The 24,607-nt window shown below is 40.7% G+C and overlaps 1 protein-coding gene across 1 annotated transcript in view; it reads right to left on the bottom strand.

Annotated features, from left to right (window-relative positions):
* LOC115460245 (cadherin-9-like) overlaps nucleotides 1-24,607 on the bottom strand; it is a 253,498-nt gene that overhangs the window by 93,704 nt on the left and 135,187 nt on the right. Inside the window, exons 4-5 of the mRNA XM_030190055.1 lie at nucleotides 13,628-13,795; nucleotides 6,109-6,296 (exon numbers count right to left, since the gene is read on the bottom strand). Of these exons, the coding sequence (XP_030045915.1) occupies nucleotides 6,109-6,296; nucleotides 13,628-13,795 (356 nt within the window). The remainder of the gene's footprint in view (nucleotides 1-6,108; nucleotides 6,297-13,627; nucleotides 13,796-24,607) is intronic.

The following is a 24,607-nucleotide window of genomic DNA, read 5'->3' on the forward strand; positions in this document are numbered from 1 at the left end:
AAAGAATAACCTACAGTACCAGTATGTCTTGTTCTCAAAGCATAAATAAATATAAAATATGGATATAAGTATTCTTGGTCATATTAACATCATTTTCCTAATAATTCCTAGCATCCTGTTTGCTTTTGTGGCTGCCACTGCATATTGGGTAGAAGATTTTAGCGTATTTTCTACAACGATGCCTAGATCTTTTTCTTGGGTATTGATTCCCAAGGTGGACCCTAGCATCAATTAACTATGATTTGGATTATTCTTCCTAATGTGCATCACTTTGCATTTGTCTACATTAAATTCCACCTGCCATTTGGATGCCCAGTCTTCCAATTTCCTAAGATCTTCTTGTAATTGTTTACAGTCCTCATATATTTTAGCAACCTTGAATATTTTTGTGTCATCTACAAATTTAATCACCTCACTTGTCGTTCCCAGTACAGATCCCTGAGACACTCCACTATTCACCCTCCTCCACTGAGAGAAATGGCCATTTAACAGTACCCTCTGTTTTCCGTCCAATAACCAATTACTAATCCACAATAGAACATTGCCTCCTATCTTATGACTCTACTTTTCTCAGGAGTCTTTCATGAGAAACTTTGTCAAAAGCTTTCTGCATCAACTAGCTCACCTTTGTCAACATGTTGTTCATGACTTCAAAGAAATGAAGCAAACTGAAGAAACAATACTTCCCTTGGCTATATCCATGCTGACTCTGTCCCATTAAACCATGTTTATCTATGTTTTCCATAATTTTATTCTTTATAATATTTTTCACTATTTTACCTGGCACTGATGTCAGGCTTACTGGTCTGTAATTTCCAGGATCATCCATGGAACCCATTTCAAAAATTAGTGTTACATTTGCAACCCTCCAATCTTCAGGTACTATGAATGATTTTAATGACAGGTTACAGTTCTTCTCTGAAGGCTGCACTGGTTTTCTTTAAGACAAGTAATTTTTAATCTTTGTACTATAATATTTAGAATGGTTTATGAATCATCTCATCAATATGTTTCCCCTACTGACCTTTTTCTCACCAATAGATTATTACATAACAGGATCCAATTAACAATGTTCTACCTGCAGGGAATGTAAAGTATAAGCAGATCTTTACCTCATTGCTTTCATATCAAGCAGCAAATGTTTGGTCTACTTTACCAAGGGAAATTAGATTTGAATCAAATATTATGGATTTTTATAAGAAACTGAAGACGTTTTTTATTTTCTAAAACTTGGGAAGTTTAATCTGTGGTGCATTTTAACTATACTGGCTACTCTTTTGTTTATGAATTTCAGGATTCATGTGCATCTGGATGTATCTTGAGCTATGAAGGCAACTTTTGTTATTTGTTACCCATGCAGATGGGGTCTTACTAGGGATGTGCAGGCAAAAAAAAAGTTTTGTTTAGTTTCCTATGTTGTTTGCATTTCATTTTCTTTTTTTTTATATATTTTTATTTTGTTTTGGTTTGGTTTGGTTTTTTTTTTTTTTTTTTTGGGGGGGGGGGGATTTGGACAAAAGCAATATGGAAATTATAAAAAACAGGCAGGGCAGAAATGCTCAAACCTGCCTCACCTGTAAGGTAGCTGTGTCATAAGTTTAAGGCTGGCTAGAACCTGATAGCTATTAACACTGGGAAAAAATGCTAAAATTTAGGGGGTAAGTTATCAAGTTGTGTTAGGGCAATAGACCCTTAACATGACTTAAAGGGCTCTAATGCAGGTTGTCTTATCCTAATCTAGTGATATTTAGGTCACTGTGGGTTACATAATAATGATATTCAAAACATATAAGGTAGCTCATTATTATGCAAAAACCATAATGCAACTTTCTAAAAGCTGGGATTATCTTACTGTGCCAAGAACATCAGACCTTGAAGCTATGACCTGATGCTCATGGGCCAGAGCTTAAAGGGGCAATGGGAGGCGGGGCTAGTGCTGGTCAAGACTTCTATGGTCTGTGCCCTGAAAATGGCAGATAAAAATCAAGGTAAGGTATACACAAAAAGTAGCACAGGAGTTTATCTTGTTGGGCAGACTGGATGAACCATGCAGGTCTTTTTGTGCCGTTATCTACTATGTTACTATCCTGCTTATTTTCGAATGAGAAGGGCGGCCATCTTCCGACACTAATCGGGAGATGGCCACCCTTCTCCCAATGCCGGCCAAATCGGTATAATCGAAAGCCGATTTTGGCCGGCTTCAACTGCTTTCTGTCGTGGGTCCGGCAAAAGTTCAAGGGGGCGTGTCGGCAGGGTAGCGAAGGCAAGATGGGGGCATGGTTAACAGATAGCCGCCCTTGGCCAATAATGGAAAAATGAAGGCCGACCCTGACAAGCATTTGGCTGCCTTTACTTGGTTCATTTATTTTCAGGACCAAGTCTCAAAAAGGTGCCCAAACTGACCCAGTTGACCACCAGAGGGAATCAGGGATGACCTCCCCGTACTCCCCCAGTGGTCACCAACCCCCTCCCACCCTAAAAAAAATTACAAGCCCCTATGCCAGCCTCAGATGTCATACCCAGCTCCATCACAGCACTATGCAGGTCCCTGGAGCAGTTTTTAGTGAGTACTGCAGTGCACTTCAGGCAGGCAGACCCAGGCCTCCTCCCTCCCCACCTGTTACACTTGTGGTGGTAAATGGGAGCCCTCCAAAACCCACCCGAAACCCACTGTACCCACATGTAGGTGCCCCCCTTTACCCTTTAAGGGCTATGGTACTGTTGTACAGTTGTGGGTAGTGGGGTTTGGGGAGCTCAGCACACAAGGGAACGGAGTTATATATATACCTGGGAGCAATTAATGAAGTCCACTGCAGTGCCCCCTAGGGTGCCCGGTTGGTGTCCTGGCATGTGAGGGGGACCAGTGCACTACAAATGCTGGCTCCTCCCACGATCAAATGGCTTGGATTTGGCCAGGTTCGAGATGGCCGGCCTCAGTTTCCATTATGGGCGACAACCGAGGCCGGCCATCTCTAAGTCCGGCGAGCTCAACATTTAGGTTGACCTAAATGTTGAGATTTGGCTGGCCTCAACAGTATTATCGAAACAAAAGATGGCCGCCCATCTTGTTCGATAATACAGTCAGCTCCGCCCCTTTCCAGGGCCGTCCCCGGAGATGGCCGCCCTTAGAGATGGCCAGCCATCTTTGATTATGGCCCTCCATGTTACTATGGTGCTAACCAAGCATCCCTGATCACAACACCTAACTCCACTAATCAGAACCATAGCTCCCTGATCACAATCCCCCCCCTCCACCTTCCTGATCATAATCCTCACCCTCATCATATCCCCCCACCTTTTAAAGGTACTCCTTCCATTATGAGGGGCCTACTGATGGGTCATCCCCAGCCACTCCTGCTTTGCCAGCACCATCTCTCTGATGCCTTTATACAGAAACATAACCCCTAGAGGTAGTAGTGCTTGACTACCTCTAGGGGTACCATTTTGGGATACAGTGCCAGCAGTATTGCTCCTGCCCTAGGACCTACTGGACCAGGTTTATGACCAGTAGGCCCCAATAATGGAGGAAGGTCCTTTTGGGGGATGGAGAGAAGTGAGGAGGAGTAAGGAGTGTGATCAGGGCTGGGAAGTGTGATCAGGGCTGGGGAGTGTTATCAGATGTGTGTTGATTGTGCTGTGGACCCTATAGGCTTCAGCCTGGGAGCACTGGGCCACAGCTTTGGGCCCAATGATCCCAGACTGCTGTAATAATGCTGCTTGTGGAATGACTTGCCCCTTATTGATAAATATTGTTATCCTTTGTAAAATAAGAAACTACCATTACATAATTTTGCTGTCTTTTGACTTTTTGTCTTTTTCAGATAAGTAAAATTGGCTAAAAACTCTGTTATTCCTCGCTCTTTTCCCTATACTGTAGACTAACTTTAGTGTCTAGAGCAACTTTTTTTAATTATTATTTTCCCAAATTTATAGCTAGTTTTGATTTTAGTTTTGTAAGCATTAATGTGTTTGTTTTTTTATACATTGGTAAATTGATTTAAAAAATGAAAAAAAGAATGAGGAACTTGTCAGACCAACAATTGAACCAGTGACAGCTAATATTTTGGCATATGTGGCTGACATTCTGTCATATTTGAACCCAGCCTCTAATCCTCAAAATCTTAAGACCATTTCACAATATCAGGATCTAAGGTAAAATCCTCAAAATCTGAGGTACTCCCAATCAATTGTAGAGAGTTAAATGATAACATTTTGAAGTATAACCTGAAATGGTCATCTTAAAGAAAAAAAATATCTGGGTATTTAATTTTCCAATACTTCAAAGGACACTTAGATTCAGAATTCACAAGGTCTACTAAACCTGGTGCAGGAAATGACAATGTGATGGTGTCCTCTATACTAGTCCTGATGGGGAAGATTGGAAACTATAAAACTGATGATTCTTCCCAAAATCAATTATATATTAAGCATTCTGCTGATATTATTTGAATGCAAAACAACCCAGTCCCCACCTGCCTACCCTCAGCTCCCTTGACAGTCCCCTTCTCTCTGCCACCCGTCCCCCTGCATTTAAAAAATCTCAGAATTGGTGCTGCAGCGCCTCACGTCTGCCTATGAAAGAAGCAGATCACCTCGTCGTCTGGCCTTCCCTCACTGTGTCCTACCTCGTGGAAATAGGAAGTTACATCAGAGGAGGGCGGGACACAGTGAAGGAAGGCCAGACGATGAGGCGATCTGCTTCTTTCACAGGCAGATGTGAGGCACTGCACTGCAAATTCTGAGATTTGTAAAATGCAGGGGGACGGGTGGCAGAGAGAAGGGGACTGTCGAGAGAGCTGAGGGTAGGCAGGTGGGGACTGGGGACTGCGGCACCAGCGGTCTTTGGGTAGAGAGCAGTGGGAGTGGATCACCCCCCCCCCCTCATGCTGACACCAGGGGTGGACCACCCCCACTGCCCTGCCCTTGGTACGCCACTGCATTAGCCACAAGATTGGTTTATCCTCTTCTAGCTAGATTAAAAGAGATTCTGATTCATTTAGCTGGAAGATGGCAATTCTGAATCATGACTTATATCCCTCCACCCCATCTCAATGATCTTGGTTGATGTTGGATGTTGAATCCTGTTGGGCATAGCTGGCCAGTGGTGAAACCCCCAGTTTCATCTAGCCCAGTTTCACTTATTCCTAAAATGTCTAGATGCTGTTCACAGATGACATCATGGATCACTGAGAATTTCTTAGCAGCTGATCTGACATTCACAAGACCAATGGTTCCAAAATGTGGTCTAGGGGTGCTGAGAGTAGCATCACCCATGACCTTCCCAGGTCCAGAACAGCAGCTAAGGGCATTTATGTTAGTAACTGCTAATTAGAACCAATTAACACCTATTATAACCAATAATTGGTTGTTCAGTCCTATTAGCATGAATTAATCTATTACATTATGTGTGCAACTAACCTTATTTATAAATTGCATGCACAATTTTGTATGCTAGTTACAAATCGGGTATGAAACTTTATAGAATTAAGGGGTTTGTGCACATTAGAAAATGGTTGATAATATAGTATATGCTTGAGATTAGAGAACTATCTAAAACTCAGGGTTTTTGTGGGTGGTAGAGGTGGGGTTTTCAAGATAAAAAGATTTTAGGAGTCACCTTAAAAAAGAAAAAAAAGATGATTTATTTTAACATGCTAGACTTGGGAAATATCTTTAGAATACAGTTTTTTCATTTTAGGTAAAAAGAACAACGGAGTTAATTTTCATTAAATCTAGGTGTTTATGGCAAAAGGCTTTTATAAGGTAATTGCCGAGTAAAATAAAATAAAATTGATGTATTGATACCGTACAATAAATGTTACTTCATGATTGAAATAGAAAGGCATCATATTCATAATTGCACAAGATTTTGACAGGCAGCAGCCACTGGGACTGTTACTAGACAGGAAATGACTTAAAACAAATCTGCAGGTGCACAAACTGGATAATAGATATTTGCATTGGAAACACATGATCAGAATTAATAACTTGATAGCAAATAACCTTGAATTATGTCAACACCTTCAACAATATAGAAGTATGGCTTAAAACAATTTGATGTTTGTGTGCATATGTCATAAATATGTATAGGAAACTAAAAAAAGAAACCTTTTTGACAGTTATGACTCCTTCTTGTGTTTTCTCATCTGTGCTGATTTCAAACATATCTGCTCCATCACCACTGGTTATGCTATACTCAATGTCTGCATTTTCACCCACATCAGAATCAATAGCTTTTATTCTGCCAATAGGTGTCCCAACTGGGGTCGACTCAAGACAGCTGAATTGGTATTTATCTAAAAGAAAAGATCAAAGTACTTAATGTACACACTCAGAAATTATTGATACTGATGAATATATCCATGTTACTGCTCAAATATTTTATCCTCTCAATGGTATTCTTGCTTACCAATAGAAGTCATGTACTCTGCAAGTACACAATAGGGCGATCCACAGCTCATCAGTTTGTACAATATACTCAAAACATCAATACAGTACAAGGAACATCAACTATGCTTGCAAAAATGTTTGTCATTTCCACCCACCCCCGTATACCCATCCTTTCCTACCCTCACCCAACCCAACCCAACCCAACCAAATTTAACTCTGCAGCCCTCGAAGGGAACATACTTTTTTGTATCTTTTTCACAATGCATAGTATTGTGTTCTCTCCAGCTTGTTACTAATATTAACTGCACATATTTTCCAAACATCCACAATCAACATGCTCCTCTCTCACAATCGCACAGGGAGTGCTTCTGCCCGTACCCAGAAACATAATATACACTTCTTCATCAACAGGCAGGCAACCGGTATAAACCGCCTCTTCCAATCTGATATCCCCACCATTCCCAAGACCCTATAACTCTCTTCCAGTTCAAGCTGCACTACTTCCTCTACTACCTGGATAGACTCTATGCATTCTACAAATCAATGCAAAAATGTACCTATGTATCGCTGGCATCAGTGACACTCATCGTTATCCCTCATTTTCATTTGATTTCCTTGCCACTTTGTTATATATACACTATGGGTAATTTTGTAATGAATCACCTGTACCCCCACGTTGCAAGACAGCTTAAACCCTTTTCTCAAAATAGCTTCCATCTAGTACAAAGGCATCTCCTCCCTATATCTTCCTCCCACTGGTGCACTAGGCCTTCCAAAAAACCTCCCCTGCTTCTCCTCCTGCCCAATCTTATTCCATAAAGATAGCTTATTAAACTGAGCAGGCAGCCTCATTGAGAATTGACCTAGAGTGGTAAATTGCATGGCTTCTGCATAAACATAATGTTGAGCCTCCTGGTAGTAGAAACAAGGGTATTGAGGAGGTTTCACAGTCATTTTACTTGCTCAAATATTGGGAAATGTTTCCCCAAAGCAGTAGCGACACCCAAGATGGTGTCAAATTTGAAAGGCTTTCTGGAATGTCCCAATTTCCCACCAATGTCACGAAATATTTTGGTCCTTTGGTGCTCCCCGCTGTTTTCCTCCACCATTCCCACATCTGCCTAAGAAACCTCATAAATGACACTGCCTGCACATGTTCTCCCAGTTGATGCAATTTAGCTTGTATCACGTCAAAGGGATGGAATGGAAAGCTTTGTTTATTGAAAATGGTACATAAATGACACAAATAAATATATAAATAAATAAATAAATAAGTGAGAATTCACACACATATCCAGTCAGGATTTGCAGCCAGAAAATTGTCTTTTCTGTCATTTCTGGGAATGTTTGTTATATTTGTTTTCATGTGGCTATTTGTTTTTGTCATGGAAGCAAAGTCATTGAGGGGTCCTTTTACTAAGCTGCGGTAAAAGGGGACCTGCGATAGTATCAGCACATGTTTTTGATGTGCGCTGAGGCCCCATTTTACCACAGCAGGTAAAAGGCTATCTTTCTCTGAGAACAAGAAAAAGCGGAAACTGAGCCACTTGCCATGCAGCCATTTCGGGGAGCACTTACTGCCACCCATTGAGGTGGAGGTAAGGGCTCCTGCACTAACCTGGCGGTAACCAGGCAGCATGCGGCACTGCTCAATTACCGCCGGGTAAGCACTGGTGCTACAAAAATTGAAACTATTTTTGTAGCACCGGAAATGGTTCACACTGGGGGTTGGAACTACCATTGGGCTCCTGTGGTAGCCTGGCTGTAGTTCCAGACTGGCAAGCGGCAAGCGTGTTGCTGCATGCCAACCCTTTAATAAAAGGGCCCCTGAGTGCATATTTTTGAAAAAAGGCACACTATGAAGAAGAGCCCCCATTCTTTCTAAAAGAATGCAACGTATACACACATACACAATGGTTCACACATGCACAACAGTTTGCGTATGCACAATGGGTGTCTTCTTTGCAAATAGTGCACATGCCTTCGAAAGAGCATGCACTATTATTGGAAAATGATAAAATATGACTTATTATGTTTTTTTCTGCTCATTTTTAGTTGATGAGTCATTGACATTTTCCATATCGTTGCAAACCAATAACCGTAAATGATTTGTAACAGGAACATTGGGAAGTAAAAGCATGGCTCTTTATTCATCCAGCTTAGTAGTTGTATCAAACAAGAAATTCAAAATTTCTTTGGCTGTGTATGGCATACATGGCATACTTCCTAGTGATATTTAAGGGCTACATTTTTCTGTTCATGTTTGCATTTTTCAGATTTTGTTGTGATGTTTTTGACAATTTAATTGTCAATTCCACACATTTGTTTGAATGCGCATTATAATTATTTAATACATGCAGTTTGATTCTGTGCATATTAATTTGTAAGTTAACATGCATAATATCAAATTTGTATGCATTAATGGGGTAATTCTATAACTTGGCAACAAGATGCTGGCACAATAATGGGGATTCTATAATGATTTCAGGGTGCCATTAAATATGTCATTAATTTCTTATAAATCTCCTGCAAACTGGACACCTATCAAAGCAGTGTACATTCAGGTATGGTGGGTATTTTTTTAATCACTGGAGGGCTCACAATCTGAGTTTGTACCTAAGGAAATGGAGGATTTAGGGGCCCTTTTACTAAGCTGTGGTAAGCACTAATGTGTGCTTACCGCAGGACCACTCCTGCCGGGCGCCTGAGCGTGCCACAGTAGTTTTGGCATCTGTGCGTACTTTCCACATGCTAAAAAAAAAATTTTTTAGTGCTGGGGAGTGTTTGGGGGTAGAGAGTAGGCATACCCAGCACTAATCGTTTAGTGCAGCTACATCACATGCTAACAGATTAGCATGTGCCTAGCGTGTGAGTCCTTAAAGGGGACAATTAGCACATGGCAATTATTGCAAAAAAGGAAAATGCAGCCATTATTCAGCTGCACTAAAAATGGCCTCAGCATGTAGAAAAACCCATTCACTAGTCATAGCACAGGCCACTTTTTAGCACAGCTTAGCAAAAGCTGCGCTACCGATTCTTGGTGTGCCAAATGAGAGGAAGCCCATTCAGTTCCTATGGGCTTCCTCTCATATGCCACTCGGGTATCACTAACGTGACTTTGTACAAGAAACCCTTAGGGCCCTGTTTACTAAGGTGTGGTAGCATTTTTAGCGCATGCACAAAATTAGCACACGTTAACTGTGTAGGCGCCCATAGGAATATTGTGGACACCTACACAGTTAGCGTGCGCTAATGGTTAGCGCACACTAAAAGCACTAACGTGCCTCTAGCACGGCTTAGTAAACGGGACCCTTAGGGGTCCTTTTACTAAGCCGCATAAGTGTCTATGCATGCCCAATGAACGTCAAAATGGAGTTACTGCCCGAGTACAGCGTGGCTCTTGCGGTAATTTCATTTTTGGCGTGCATCCAATACGCATGTCTGAAAAATATTTTTTATTTTTCAGCACGCATAATGGACACGCGCCAAGTGCCATTTGGCTTGCGTAGGCCATTACCGCCCGGTTACCTTGTGAGTCTTTACCACTAGTTCAATGGCTGTCAGTAAGGTCTCAGACCCAAAATGGACACGCGGCAATTTTCATTTTGCCGCACATCCATTTTCAGCAAAAATTTTAAAAAGGCCTTTTTTAGAGGCGTACTAAAAAATGGATCATCGCACGCCCAACACCTGTGCCTACACTACCGCAAGTCATTTTTCAGTGCGCCTTTGGTGACTTGCCCATGATCACAATAGAAACACAGGAGCAATTTACAGTAAAGTGCAATCCGCTTAAGTGCAAGGGTCTGGGACCAAAGAAATGCATGCAGTTAACCGGAGCGTGCACTTAACCGTTGCAATCCAAAGAAGCTTGACATCTGATAAACACATGTACAGTACTGTTTATTACTATACGTACAGTATACAGTCTATGTTAACTGACGTTAGGCTTACTTGAAGTAATCAGTTATAGTCCTCTGTGCACTATTGGGTCTGTGAGTTCCATAGACTACGCCTGCCAGACGGTAAAAACTGTCATAGCACTGACATCCAGTGGCCTCCAGATAGGCCTGCACGGTGTTGAGACTGTCCAGCGCTCTTGCAAAAGTGACAGGAGGAGGTTGTTGAATTTTGTCAGCATATGCCTCACTGCTCATTTCATCATCTGTTTCATCATCAGCCGTTGTTGCCTGCATGTAGGCGCATATCTCAACATCAGTGCTGTCATCAGCTGTTTGTAGATCGCAATCAACAGCTGCATAGCGATGAAACTCCTCTTCAGTAACACCGGCTGGGATGTCAATAACCTCTTCATCTGACGTGTATGCAACAGCCGCATCTGTTTCGTCCCTCTCCACATCCTTAACAAAGCTTGTAGCAGTTCACAATGGTTGCCTGTGTAACATGATTCCAGGCTTCCTTCTGCATATGTAGGGAATCCAACAGTGATAGATTATGAGCCAGTTCAACAACACGTTTATCCTTGCTAGTCTGGTCATCCATAATACTCATCAGATGACGTAGCACAAGAGCCCAATAATGTTGTTTGAAATTGGCTATTATGCCCTGATCCATAGGTTGGATCAGAGAGGTAGTATTTGGTGGCAGGAAGACCACCTTGACGTTATACAGCCTGACATCATCCCTGTGTGCAGCACAATTATCACAAAGCAACAAAATCTGACGCTTTTGTGCCCGCATTCTAGTGTCTAACTTCTTTAGCCACTGCTTCCAAATGTCCCCAGTCATCCATGAATTTGCATTAGCCTCGGATGACACAGGAAGTTGCTTAACTTTCTTGAAGCAATAGGGTTGTTTGCTCTTTCCAATGACGAGGGGTTCCAACTTCTCAGTCCCATCCATATTGCAGCAAAGGAGGATCATCTGTCGGTCCTTCAACATTTTACCTCCAGTAGTTTTGGCATGTTTGAATGCAAGTGTTCCATCAGGAATCGCTCGCCAGTAGAGACTGTTTTCGTCAGCATTGAAAATGTCACGAGGTGCAAACTCGTTCAAGATGGTAGGAAGAACTGAAGCAACCCAATTTTTAGCACTAAAGTCATCAGCTTCTTGTTTCTCACCATGCTGTCTCTTGAATTTTATGTTGTTCTTCTCCTTCCATCTTTCCAACCATCCAACAGTGGCTTTGAATTCAGTTAGTCCAAGACTTTTAGCTAGCTGGTTAGCTTTCTCCATAAGCAGTGGACCACTGACAGGAAACAGTCTGCTCCTGACTAGAAACTGATAGCGCCAAAAACGGGACTGAAGTACGGCATGCAGTTAAACAGAGCATGCGCTTATCCGACATGCACTTAAATGGAGTGCACTGTATATACTTTTTGAATGACAGCTGTCAATTTTATTTTGCTTTGTTCTACATGTTGCCAATCTTTGGAAACTCCCCGTGGACATGACTCATCTATCTATCTATCTATCTATCTATCTATCTATCTATCTATCTATCTATCTATCTATAGATATAGATAGGTATATATCTATCTTCTATATCTATATCTATCTATATATGTGGTTCTTTTACTAAGGTGTGCTGAAAAATGGGCTGCGCTAGTGTAGGCTCATGTTTTCGGCACGCATAGATCCAGTGCACCTGTAAAAAAAAATCCTTTTTAAAATTTTTGCCAAAAATGGACGTGCGGCAAAATAAAAATTGGCGCGCGTCCATTTTGGGTCTGAGACCTTTCCGCCACCCATTGACTTAGTGGTAAGGTCTCACACAGTAACTGTGTGGTAATCGTCTATGCACATAGAACGACAATTACTGCCTAGTTTCCACCAGGCACAGGAAAACAAAAATTATTTTTCAGCACACGTAGCAAACGCTCGTAAAAAATGAAATTACTGCCCAGGCCACGCGTTAGCCAGGCGGTAACTCCAAATTGACACATGTAGGTCGTGCAGACGCGCTTACATGTCTTAGTAAAAGGGCCCCTATAATTTGATAGATAAACACTGTCATATATATATCTCAGTGGTTAATAACCCAATCCTCAGGACACATCAAGCCAATCAGATTTGCAAGATACCCACAATGAGTATGTAAGAAATAGATTTACATACAATGAAGACAGTGCATGCAAATTTACCTCATGCATATTCATTGTGGAGATCCTGAAAACCTGACTAGCTAGGTGTGTCATGACAACTTGGTTGAGAACACCTGATCTATAGATATAGATTTAGACAGATTATAGAGATATACATAAATGTACAGTATATCTATTTATCTATCTCTAGCTAGATATCGCTACCTAGATCTTCTAATTGATTCTAGGGGTACTGTGACAGTTCGGACTGCACTACTGATAGCACTTCAGGATTTGTAAGTTTGGGCTGAGAATGAAATGGTTTATTTTTTTCTGTAATATGATTAATCTGAATTTCCAAACCATTCATTCTTTGTACATTATTTACACACATTGGGAGAGATGATATCAAATACCAAAGAGCAAGTCCAAATATATGAATACACTGATTTTCTACATGGTTTTCCAAAAGCATAGCATAAATTTATTTCTATAATGTAAACAAACATTATAGTGAATGTACTGCTCCTTATAAACTGAGGGGGCTTTTACTTAGGCGCGCTGGCGTTTTCAGGGTGCATTGAAAATAGGTGCATGCTAAACGCTAAAGACACCAAAGTATTCCTATGGGCATCTTTAGTATTTAGCATCTGCCTATTTTTTACGTTCACTAAAAATGCCAGTGTGCCTAAGTAAAAGACCCCCTGAGTGGTAGTCCTCCAACTGCATTGCTGCCAGTGTGTGTGTGTGTGTGTGTGGGGAGGTGTACTTAAATATTGTGGGTGTCTTTTACTTAGTTGCGCTGGCGTTTTTAGCACGTTAAAAATAGGTGCATACTAAACGCTAAAGATGCCCATAGGAATACATTGGTGTCTTTAGCGTTTAGCACTTGCCTATTTTTAACGTGCGCTGAAAACACCAGCATGCCTAAGTAAAAGAACCCCCTGTGTTTTCAATCACTAGGGACAGGCAGGTTCCCTGGAGTCCTGCATAGCTTGCCTGTCCTTCACTATTGAAAATGTGATGGTGACTTGGCACCCCCCTCCACTAGCTGGACTACAGGTGGAGGACTCCCGCTCAGCTTAGAGAGAACAGTAAGTGAATGTATAATAATGAAAAGATATCCCAAATGGTGCCCATTAAACTACTTGATTTAAAGAGACTTTTCAACATAACTATTAAATGCATCTTACTCTGAGGGAATCGAGGAGGATTGTTGTTGATATCCGTCAGTGTGATGTTCACTGTAGTGGTCCCAGATAATCCTCCCATCTGGCCTCCCATATCTTTGGCCTGAATAACCACTTGGTAATGTTCCCTGTTTTCCCTGCTCATATCTGGCAGAGCAGTCCTGATAATGCCTGTGGGGAAAATGCCATTAAATACCAGCCTTTAAAAATGTATTAAATATTTAAAAATATACATACTAAACATTAAAAAATGTATTAAACAGTAAAAAAAAACTCTTCCTTTAAAAAAAATAAAATATGAAGAGAAAAGGGATGATTAGAACTTTTATACTACAGATTTTCTTCTATTTTATGTTTGTAAGAAAATATAATTAGTATGTATCAGCACCATTAATGTTGACAAAATTGATCTTTTTATATTGCTTTTTAAATTTTCTTTAAATTGTGTTGAATAGGAACAAAAGATTATAATATTAAGCATTTAGTATGTTTTTTTTTTAACTGAGCATTAGCCAACCATGACTTTAATTCACTAAGCTCCTAAAGTGGCCAGGGAAGGAAACACAAGGAAGATCTTAGGTGCATATTCAGAGCTGTGATGAACATCTAGCTGGAAGGCAGAAATCTATGTTCTACCGACTATTCATAGGAACTGCAGTGAAGGGTGAATTTCTGGGGAGGAAGGGCAAAATCAAGATGGCTTTTGCTCATTGTTTGAACTTTGGATGGGTAGGAAGGGTGGAGGAGTGAGAGGAGCTGTTGGGAGCACCATAGTTTAAAAATGGTGGAGACAAATGAGGAGGCTAGTGGTTAATGACTAGTAGAATTGCTGGGCCATACTTGTTACATGGTAGGAAGGATGGGGTGCAGAGAAGGGCGATGAAAATGATAAAGGGGATGGGATGACTTCCTTATGAGGAAAGGCTAAAGCGGCTAGGGCTCTTCAGCTTGGAAAAAAGGCGGCTGAGTGGAGATATGATAGAGGTCTATAAAATATTGAGTGGAGTTGAACGGGTAGATGTGAAGCGTCTGTTCACGCTTTCCAAAAATAATAGGACTAGGGGGATGTGATGAAGCTACAATGTAGTAAATTTAAAACAAATCGGAGAAAATTTTTCTTCACTCAACGTGTAATTAAACTCGTTGCCAGAGAATGTGGTAAAGGCGGTTAGCTTAGCAGAGTTTTAAAAAGGTTTGGATGGCTTCTAAAAGGAAAAGTCCATAAACCGTTATTAAATGGACTGGGGAAAATCCACTATTTCTGGAATAAGCAGAATAAAATGTTTTGTACATTTTTGGGATCTTGCCAGGTATTTGTGACCTGGATTGGCCACTGTTGGAAACAGGATGCTGGGCTCAATGGACCTTTGTACTTATGTACTTATGCAATGCTGGAAGGCCCCCCCCCCCAGGATTTTCTTTTCTGTTTGTGGGAGAGATGGAAGGATTATGGATCATTGATCACATTGGACAACCATATTCATCAAAGGCTAAGAGGCTTAATTATTAATTTTGGATTCCTAAAAAAATCTATGCACCTATATTACATCTATAATTTGACTCCCACATAATGGTGCTTATTTTACAAGAGATATTTGTGTTTTAGACATCCTGGATTCACCTTTTAAATGTTCATATTGCATGTAATGTCTAAATCCCAATTTTACAAAAGTGAGATATAAAACTCTAAAACTGAACAATGACAAGGGTGTGTAGTGTGGATGTGTTTTAGGTGGGGATTGGGCAGGCTTTAACCAGAGACATTCATTCCACATTTCAGAAGGGGAATGAGCATCCATGTCCTAACAGATGGGCATGGGGAGTTTAACTTGCTACCTAGGATGTCCAGAGGGTTATTTTGTTGTTATTACATTGTGGATAGTCTTTATTGCACACCGAAACAAACATAGCAAGTACTAGTAAAATAATTCTGATAGCAATGAAACATCTATGCAGTTACAAACTTTCCAAAACACCAACACAAATTAACCACAGTTGAAATTAGGAACACTGAAAAGGGTTATTGTGGACCTGCTAACCAGTTAGCATGCACAAATATCAACATGCCAGCTGAACAGTTTGTCTACATCCATTTCCCACCCCTAACATGCCCCCTCCAAAATTAAATACAAAAATCCAGGCAATGCACGCTTACCCCAGATTCTACATACAGCGACTAAAGTTGCACGTGCAACTTAATTAACAAGCTAATCAGTGTCGATAATTGGTCACTAACAAGCAATTATCAGCACTAATTGGCACTAATTTGAATTTACATGTACAACTTTCTAAGCGTATTCTGTAAAGTGGTACATGTAAATTCTAATGTGTGGATCACAAAGAGGTGTGTCCATGGGAGGGGCATGATCAGGTCATGGGCATTTCTGAAAATTGCATGCACTGTAACAGAATATTCCTGATCCGTGCCTAAATAAGATGTGGGCATTTACATCAGGTTTTAGTTGGCGTAAATGGCAGCACGGGAACAGCTGCTACGCATTTCTATAAACCGTGCCTAACATTAGGCGAGGTTTATAGAATAGCGCTAAGTGCAGTTTTATTTGGTGCCAATTTTTTCAGCACCATAAATATAGAATACTTAGCACTTTAATGTGCTTTGTGGTAAGTGTTTTCACACACTCTAAGCATGTGTTAGGTAGAGCTTAGTGCAGTTTAGTAGACCTACCCCTCTGTATTTCTTCTAGAGTAAATTTACTAATTTATCTTTAGTCAAGGTTTCACCCAAACCTAACTTGCTTGGTTCTTGGCTGAAAATCTGAGAACTTCCTAAAACCAGCTTTCACATCCAGAACTGTCTAGCTAAATTTAATTGGTTAATGCAGAAAACCAGCACAAGCTGAAAACCCAGCCTAAAAACATTTTTAAGACTGCCCCTTTTCCAACTAAATTTGCATTTTCTGTAAAGATAGCTAGACAGAGTAAGCCAGTAAATGAGGAGGCATTTTAAAAATCTTGGGGCGGGGTAATTTTCAGTGGTGAGTGAATTAGCCTTGGGTGAATCTCTTTATACAGGCAGTTAATAAATACCAATAAATACATAAAAATAAATAAATACAATTAAATGCTAGTGCCAACTGCTGATGACTGTATAACTCAATTAAAAAAAAAACTGAGCTGCAGATGTTTAGCTGGCTATAGCTAGGCAAACCCATTAAAACTGACCAGCTAGTTCTTATTGTACTTGCATCCTGCCAGAAAGACCTAGCTACTAGTTAAATCTATCATCACAGCCTGTAAAATAGACTTGAAGATAGGGTTGCTTCTGTTCTACTAGGATATAATTATTACTCTATTGTTGATGTTTTCATTGCAGCCTGTCAGTCTGACTCAGCTGTGCAGTCCCTTACATTTTCCTCTAGTACTTCTAGCATTCCATATTTTCCATTTGCCATTTATTCTTGCAGTTCTAATACATGCTGCTGAATTGCTCAACTGGTCTTTTTAAACACTTATCACTAGATTATGCTTCCACTATATCATCACATTTTTGCAATTAATAATCCTTTGCAGTAATCCCAGAAATACATGTATTTTGTCTGCTGACAACTACTTTTTGATATTTGACATAAGGAAAAAGATGTATTTCAGTAAAACACATTTATCAACAAACCAAAAAAAAAAAAAGAAAAAAATATATATCTTTGACCCTTGGAGATCCAAACATAGCAACACAGTAGAGGTCCATCCAGCCTGCCCAACAAAGTGGCCAGAGTTGCACCTTGACTCTCTGTGCAGCTAGAAAGCCAACCACATATAGAGTTATATTTGATGCAGTCATGACGGAGTGGCTTTATAATTTTGGCTGCAGCGTAGTCACATTTATTGTCAATACTTGATTAAACACAATCCCAACAATGTTGCTAATTGACAATGTTTTACTCGGTATAAACTTTAAGATGTCTTCCCTACCCCCTCTGAGATACACTCATAGCATGTGATATAAAATACACATATTTGATCTTGATCTGTGCTTGCCATTTCGGGAACACAGACCACAGAAGTCTGCCCATCACTGGCCTTACTTCCAAACTACTGGAGTTGTTGCCTACTCTAGCTAATCCAGATCTTTACATACTTGGGACATAGACAATAGAAGTCTGCCCAGCACCTGCCTTACTTCGCTACTACTGGAGTTGTCATTTAAACACTGAGAAGTTTTATTTTGATTCTATTATCTTTCCATACAGGGATCCTTTGTGTTTATACCAGGGGCGTAGCCAGACACCCAACTTTGAGTGGGCCTGGACCCAAGATGGGTGGGCAGAAGAATCCCTCCCTGTCCCATAGGTGATTTGGTCTCCCCTTGTCTCACCTGCATGCCATCTGCTATTTACAAGGTATGCAGGAGGGACAGTTGTTGGGAGTTTTCAGCTGGTGGGGCTTGGGAATCCCTGCCAGCCACACGATAGGTGTGCTTCTTCTGGGTGGGCCTGAGCCCAAAGTGGGCCCAAGGCCCACCCTTGCCTACACCACTGGTTTATACATTACATTTTTGAATTCTGTTACAATTTCTGTCTTTAACACTTCCCCTGGGGAGGACATTCCAAGCATCCACCACCCTCTCTGTGAAAAAGTACTTCCTGATGTTACTCCAAAGTCGACCCTTCAGTTCATGACCTCTAGTTTTACCACTTCCATGTCTCTGAAAAAAAAGATTTGTTTGTATATTATCTGAATCATATCTCTGTTATCTCTCTTTTCCTTTAGTGTACACATATTCAGGTCATCTCTTTTCATATGTGTTTTGGTGAAAATACCATTCCATTTTCTTTTTATGGAACTGCATCTAGGGGCCCTTTTACTAATCTACATTATGTACATGTCTAACCCAGCAATAAATGGATTACCATGGAGGGGCATTTTTGAAAGAAACGTCCAAGTTGCGATTTGGATGTCCTTGCAAAACAGTGAAATCCAGGGGCGGGGAAACCCATATTTTCAAAAAAAGATGGACATCCATCTTTTGTTTCGAAAATACCATCAGAGACGTCCAAATCCTTAAATTTGGATGTTCCTAGATTTGGATGTCTCTAGACATGGACATTTCTGATTTTTAGAGATTTTTGAAACCAAAGACGTCAATGTAAAAAATGTCCTAATGCAAGCCATTTGGACGTGGGAGGAACCAGCATTTCTAGTGCACTGGTCCCCCTGACATGCCAGGACACCAACCGGGCACCCTAGGGGGCACTTCTAAAAATGTTTAAAAAATACACAAATAGCTCCCAGGTGCATAGCTCCCTTACCTTGGGTGCTTAGCCCCCCAAATCCCCCCCAAACCCACTACCCACAACTCTACACCAGTACTATAGCCCTTATGGGTGAAGGGGGGCACCTACATGTGGGTACAGTGGGTTTGGAGGGGTTTGGAGGGCTCAACACTTAGTACCACAAGTGTAACAGGTAGGTTGGGGATGGACCTGAGTCTACCTGCCTGAAGTGCACTGCACCCATTAAAAACTGCTCCAGGGACTTGCATACTGCTGTCAGGGAGCTAGGTATGACATTTGAGGCTGGCATACAGGCTGGTAAAAAAAGTTTTTTATTTTTATTTTTTTAGTGTGAGAGGGGGTTAGTGACCACTGGGGGACTACAGGGAGGTCATCCCCCATTCCCTTTGGTGGTCAGTTGGGGCACCTTTTTCAGACTTGGTCGTGAAAATAAAAGGACCAAGTAAACCCGGCGAAATACTGCTTAACGCCGCTTTTTTTTTTCCATTATCCACGAAAGCCGACCATCTGGTAGCCACGCCCATACCTGCCCATGTCCTGCCTTCACTATGCTGCCAACACGCCCCCTTGAACTTTTGCGACGCGGCGACGGGAAAGCAGCGATGGTGTCAAAAAAGCCGCTTTCGATTATACCGATTTCGCCACTTTTGAGAGATAGTCGGCCATCTCCCGATTTATGTTGGAAGATCGCCGGTGAACACTTTAAAAAATAAGCCTGATAGTAAATGACAGCAGATAAAGACCTGAACGGTCCATCCAGTCTGCCCAACAAGATAAACTCATTTTACAAGATATGTGATACTTTATATGTATACCCGAGTTTGATTTGTCATTGCCTTTCTCAGGGCACAGACCGTAAAAGTCTGCCCAGCACTGTTCCTGTACTAAAAGTTCTGAATCTAACATCGAAGCCCCTTAAAATTTCCTCTCCAGTCCATCCATATATATTCATCTATTCATATTCCACACTACTGCACTGTTAGTTTTTGAATGTGTGCGTGCTTATCATATGCTAAATCATGTTTTGCATTTTTAGAGTGTGTCAGGGGTGGAGAGTAAGCATGCAAACTGGTTCATACACAGATAACACAGGAGGCCTTACCACCTACAAAATAGGTGCTGCCACATACACTACTGCAGTAATTTTTAAAAATGACCATGGACTAATGAAAACTTTGGTGCATGAACATTAATGGAAAAAAATAGAAAATCATTTTTTACGGCGGTGGCAAAAATGACCTTAGCTCCTTGGAAAGACCTGCATAAGGACCTGCTGAAGGCCTATTTTTACCACAGCTTAGTAAAAGGATCCTCTATTCCTTTTATATCCTTAGCGAGATAAGGCCTCCAAAACTGAACACAGACACTAAGAGGGGCTTCACCAATGATTTGGACAGGAGCATTAACAGTTCCTTAATTCTGCTGCTTATACCTTTCGCTAATCACCATAGCATCCTTCGGGCTATGACCACTGCCGTGTCACATTGTTTCGCTGCCTTAAGATCCCCAATCATTATCACATCAAGGACCTTCTCCTAAACTGTGCTTATCAGGTTCTCACCTCTGTCTCATACATCTCCTTGGATTTGTGCGTCCCAAGTGCATCACTTTTAACTTCTTTGCATTAAATTTTAGCTGTCAGACCTTAGACCATTCTTCTATTTTTTGTAGATCTCTTCTCATGGTTTTTACTACCTTAGGGTGTCCACTATATTGAAAATCTTCACGTCACCCGCAAAAAGGCAAATTTTTCCTTCTAACCCGTTGGCAAAGACACTCACAAATGTACTAAATAGATTTGGCCCCAGTACCGATCTCTGGTGCATTCCACTACTCATCTTCTTTTCCTCTGAGCAGATTCCATTTACTACCACCCTCTGTCATGTGTTAGTCAGCTAGTTCACTACTTTGAGTCCTAACTTTTGCTTATTCATGAGTCTCCTGTGTGGAGCCATACCAAAAGCTTTGCTGAAATCCAAGTAAATTACATTTGAACTCGTCGGATCCATTTTTTGTGCAAGCCCTATAACAAAGCATTGCATAATCAAGAAAAGATAAAACAACGGACACCAATACATTTGTCATAGCTTGTGAAGATAAATAAGGTTTCAATCCTCTTACCCATTTAAGATTCCCATACACTGTTTTCACCACCTGTGGCATCTATGAATGAAAGTCAAAAGTTGAAGAAACCATAACTCTCAAATCTCTCACACTCTGTGATTTAGAGAAAATCAAAACCCCATCACTCAAAATTCAAGGGAACAAAGGAAGCCCCCCTACTAATTTTCTGTCTTGTCCATATTCACCACCAGGCCAATAGATCTAAACCAGATCACCTGGAGTTGTCATGCAGTAAACCATCCTTAGTATGTCCCTCTGGAATAATCAACTGAATGTCATCCACATAGGTGTAGACCTTCTAACCTTATTCCCTAATAACTCTCCCCAGTGGTTGAAGAAATATATTAAATAATGGGGGGGGGGGGGGGATGTTGAAGCATTGAGGTGCTTCAATACCACAGATTTTCCATTTAGGTGGAACAGTTCCTTTCTTCATACATACTACTCAACTACTCAGCCTCCCAAAAAATATGCTATATAATTCAAACCTGTTCCTCCTAGACCAATAACACTTGCCTAGAGTGAGTTCTAAATTGAAAGCAGCCAAAAGGTCCACTAACAGTAAAACCTCAGCAGCCTTCGATATGTAAGACAAAATGAATTCCTCCACAGCTACCAAGATGGTTTCTCTGTTGTGTCCCCTCCTGAATCCTGACCAAATGGGGTCTAATCAATTACAGTCTTCAATACACAGCTCAAGGCCATAGGCGCCCGGTATAAGAGGCTTGAAGAAGCTAAGCCTTCCCCCTGCTGCAGCAGAATGGATCAGCTGTGGAGTCCAGCTGCTCTGAGGGGATTAAATTGTCCACTTTGAGAATCAGGTGCTCAACATTAAAAGTTTATATTTATTTACTTATTTATGGCATTTTATCCCACATTAAACATCAATTAGGGTGTTTTGTGGCTCTACATGAGAATTGTGATGATATAATCCCTTGTTTCATATTGTTGACGGTCTGCATTTTCCGTATGGGTGGTATATTGGTGTATTAGGTCTACCCAGTGTAATATTTATGGTACAGTAAGGTTCTGAGTGTGCTTTTGGACAAAGTTGTGCATAGTGTTTTGCAGTTGAGCGATTGTGGTTAGAATATGCTTTGAGCAACCACTTTATTCTTTGACATGTGATATATATCTAATATCTAAATTTAATAAAAGGTATTAATTGTGACTTTTATTTTTATTTATTTATTTTTCTGCGTGTTATCAGACAATTATGGATTTAAGCTCCACCCCTGGCCCCACCCCGGCCCCACCCCTACCCCACCCCTTAGCCTCCCCAAACAGTTGGGCCACCGACCGCCCATGCTCAAGGCTATTGTGGGTATTACCGTAAAGCTCACTCCATTACAGACTATACTACTGTAATTTCATTTTACAAATTCTTAATCAGGAAATGTTATTACATCCATTACATTGGAATGTCATAGAAGTGTACCATTGCCAATTAATGTATCATCTTAGAAATGATGGACTCCTGATGAATGCAGTAGTGCCAAAACACAGCCCATGTTGAGTCCTTTTGCATTCGATGATCTGAGATGGATTTGTTTTCATCCCATTAAAGCACAGTTTCTGAGCACCAGGTTCCCTTTTCTATCTTTGTGTGGTCATACCCACTGTTCCTTCTTTTGTTTCAAGAAAGTCTGTGATTTGATTCTCCACAATAATGTTCATCAGTTTAGGCAATCAAAGTAGATAGTAAGGTTGTACATTACATCATGAAAACTCGATGATGCTGCTACATGCACCTTCAGAGAATCATAAGATAGACCTGTTTGGCTAAGGGAGATAGTTGCACTGTAAAATGGAGAATATATATATATATATATATATATATATATATATATATTTTTTTTTTTTTTTTTTTTTTTTTTTTTTTTGGCCATGCTCCCTTGAAATCCCTGTCTCCCAGTCATGTATAAGTGCAAATGGTGGCTTTCTGAAATTCCAATAACACATGTGTTTGTAATCCCCCATTATATGGGGATTACTAAGAGAGTAAGTCCCTGGCTAAGAGTCACTGAAGGGAGTGGCTGGGAGGTCACTGACTGGGAGGAAGCCCAGCCCATGGTGAGTGTATATGGAATAAAATGCAGAAAGATAGTCCCCATGTGGGGGAGAGTGACAGTTTTAGGAGGAGTTGAGAGGAGAAAAAGGAGAAAATTTAGAGCAAGAAAGGATTGCCTGCAAGCCCCTGGAAAGTGACATGAAGAAGGAGAAGGGGGATCCTGAAGTACCACCTTAAATTTTACTAGAAATAAGGAGCAGATGTCTCTCTTGCAATAACTGGTGAAGGAATCGGAGCTACAGGCAGATTGGGGAGTCCAGCCCATGATCAGGATTTAGGGCAGAAAAAAAGACTGTTCAAGGCTGGGGTGCTACCCATGGAAGGAGTACAGCCATAAGGGACTTTGCCTGGTGGTGACAGAGTGACTTGGTGAAGGAGACAACAGCTCTGGGGTTACATCTGGCTGGCAGGATAGCCATAAATGGGAGAGACTGTACAGTTTATATGTAAATAGCCTGAGAAGTATAGTGGTAACAGTGTTCCCCATGGAATGACAAAAAGCCTCAAACTGAGCTACAGAAAAGTTAGCAAAAGAATTGGCTGTGGTAAGAATAACTGAAGTAAGAATCTGAGTGTTAAAGGAGTTACAATAAAAGTTGAAGTTTGTAATTAATCCTTTGGAGTGCCTGGCTCCTAGAATGGAGAGCTGAGTAGAACCCAGAACTGGAAGAAGTGCCTCCCAAACCCCTACATCACTATTTCGGACCATTAACCCGCCCCAGCTTGACTGTAAGTGGATTGGAAGGAGGTGTGGGGTAAGAGAGGCCTGAGAATGAGCGGAGACTGTGAAGTTTGAAGAAGTGTGTGAGAGTTTTTTTGTGGCCCAGGGCCAGAGCTAGTGCACGGATGATACCTGGGTTACATGTTCAATCTACAAATGAACTTCTTCTATTTTAATATGTAGTTGTTTCTAAAATAATCTCCTTTATGTTGTCCGATTGTTTCCTATTATTGCATATCTCATTACTGAGATTAATTGAGAATAGTGTTCTAGACTGGCAGAATATTTGTTTTAAATTAAAAAAAAATCATCAATATTGTTATCTGATGATCAGATTTAGATCTTTAGGAACTGGATCCATTCCATTATTATTATTATTGTTATTATTATTATTATTATTTGGCATAATTTTTAAAAGCACTTGGGGCATACTTATCAACGTGGGCTATCAATAAGATGTGTTATTTTAACACTAACTGGTTCTATTTTTGCACAGGTCCCATTTTATGCAATGAGATCTACTTACTAATAACTAGGACTAACAGTGAAATAATGGACTAAATTCTATAAATGGCACCTAAAAAATGGCAGAAAAAATAGTGCTTAACATTATTCTATAAACGACTAAGTTAGGAGCCATTTATAAAATAGCACTTAGCACCTGGAAATGCAACTACAGTTAGGCACAACCATTTATACTAATAAAACCTTAGTGTATATCCCTGCACTGAAATTAGGCAATTACTTTCAATTAGCACCAATAATTGCTTACTAAAATCTCAATTATCAGCACTAATTGGCTCGTTATTCAATTA

This window comes from Microcaecilia unicolor, chromosome 1, assembly GCF_901765095.1.
Source record: "Microcaecilia unicolor chromosome 1, aMicUni1.1, whole genome shotgun sequence".
Classification (NCBI taxonomy): Eukaryota; Metazoa; Chordata; class Amphibia; order Gymnophiona; family Siphonopidae; genus Microcaecilia; species Microcaecilia unicolor.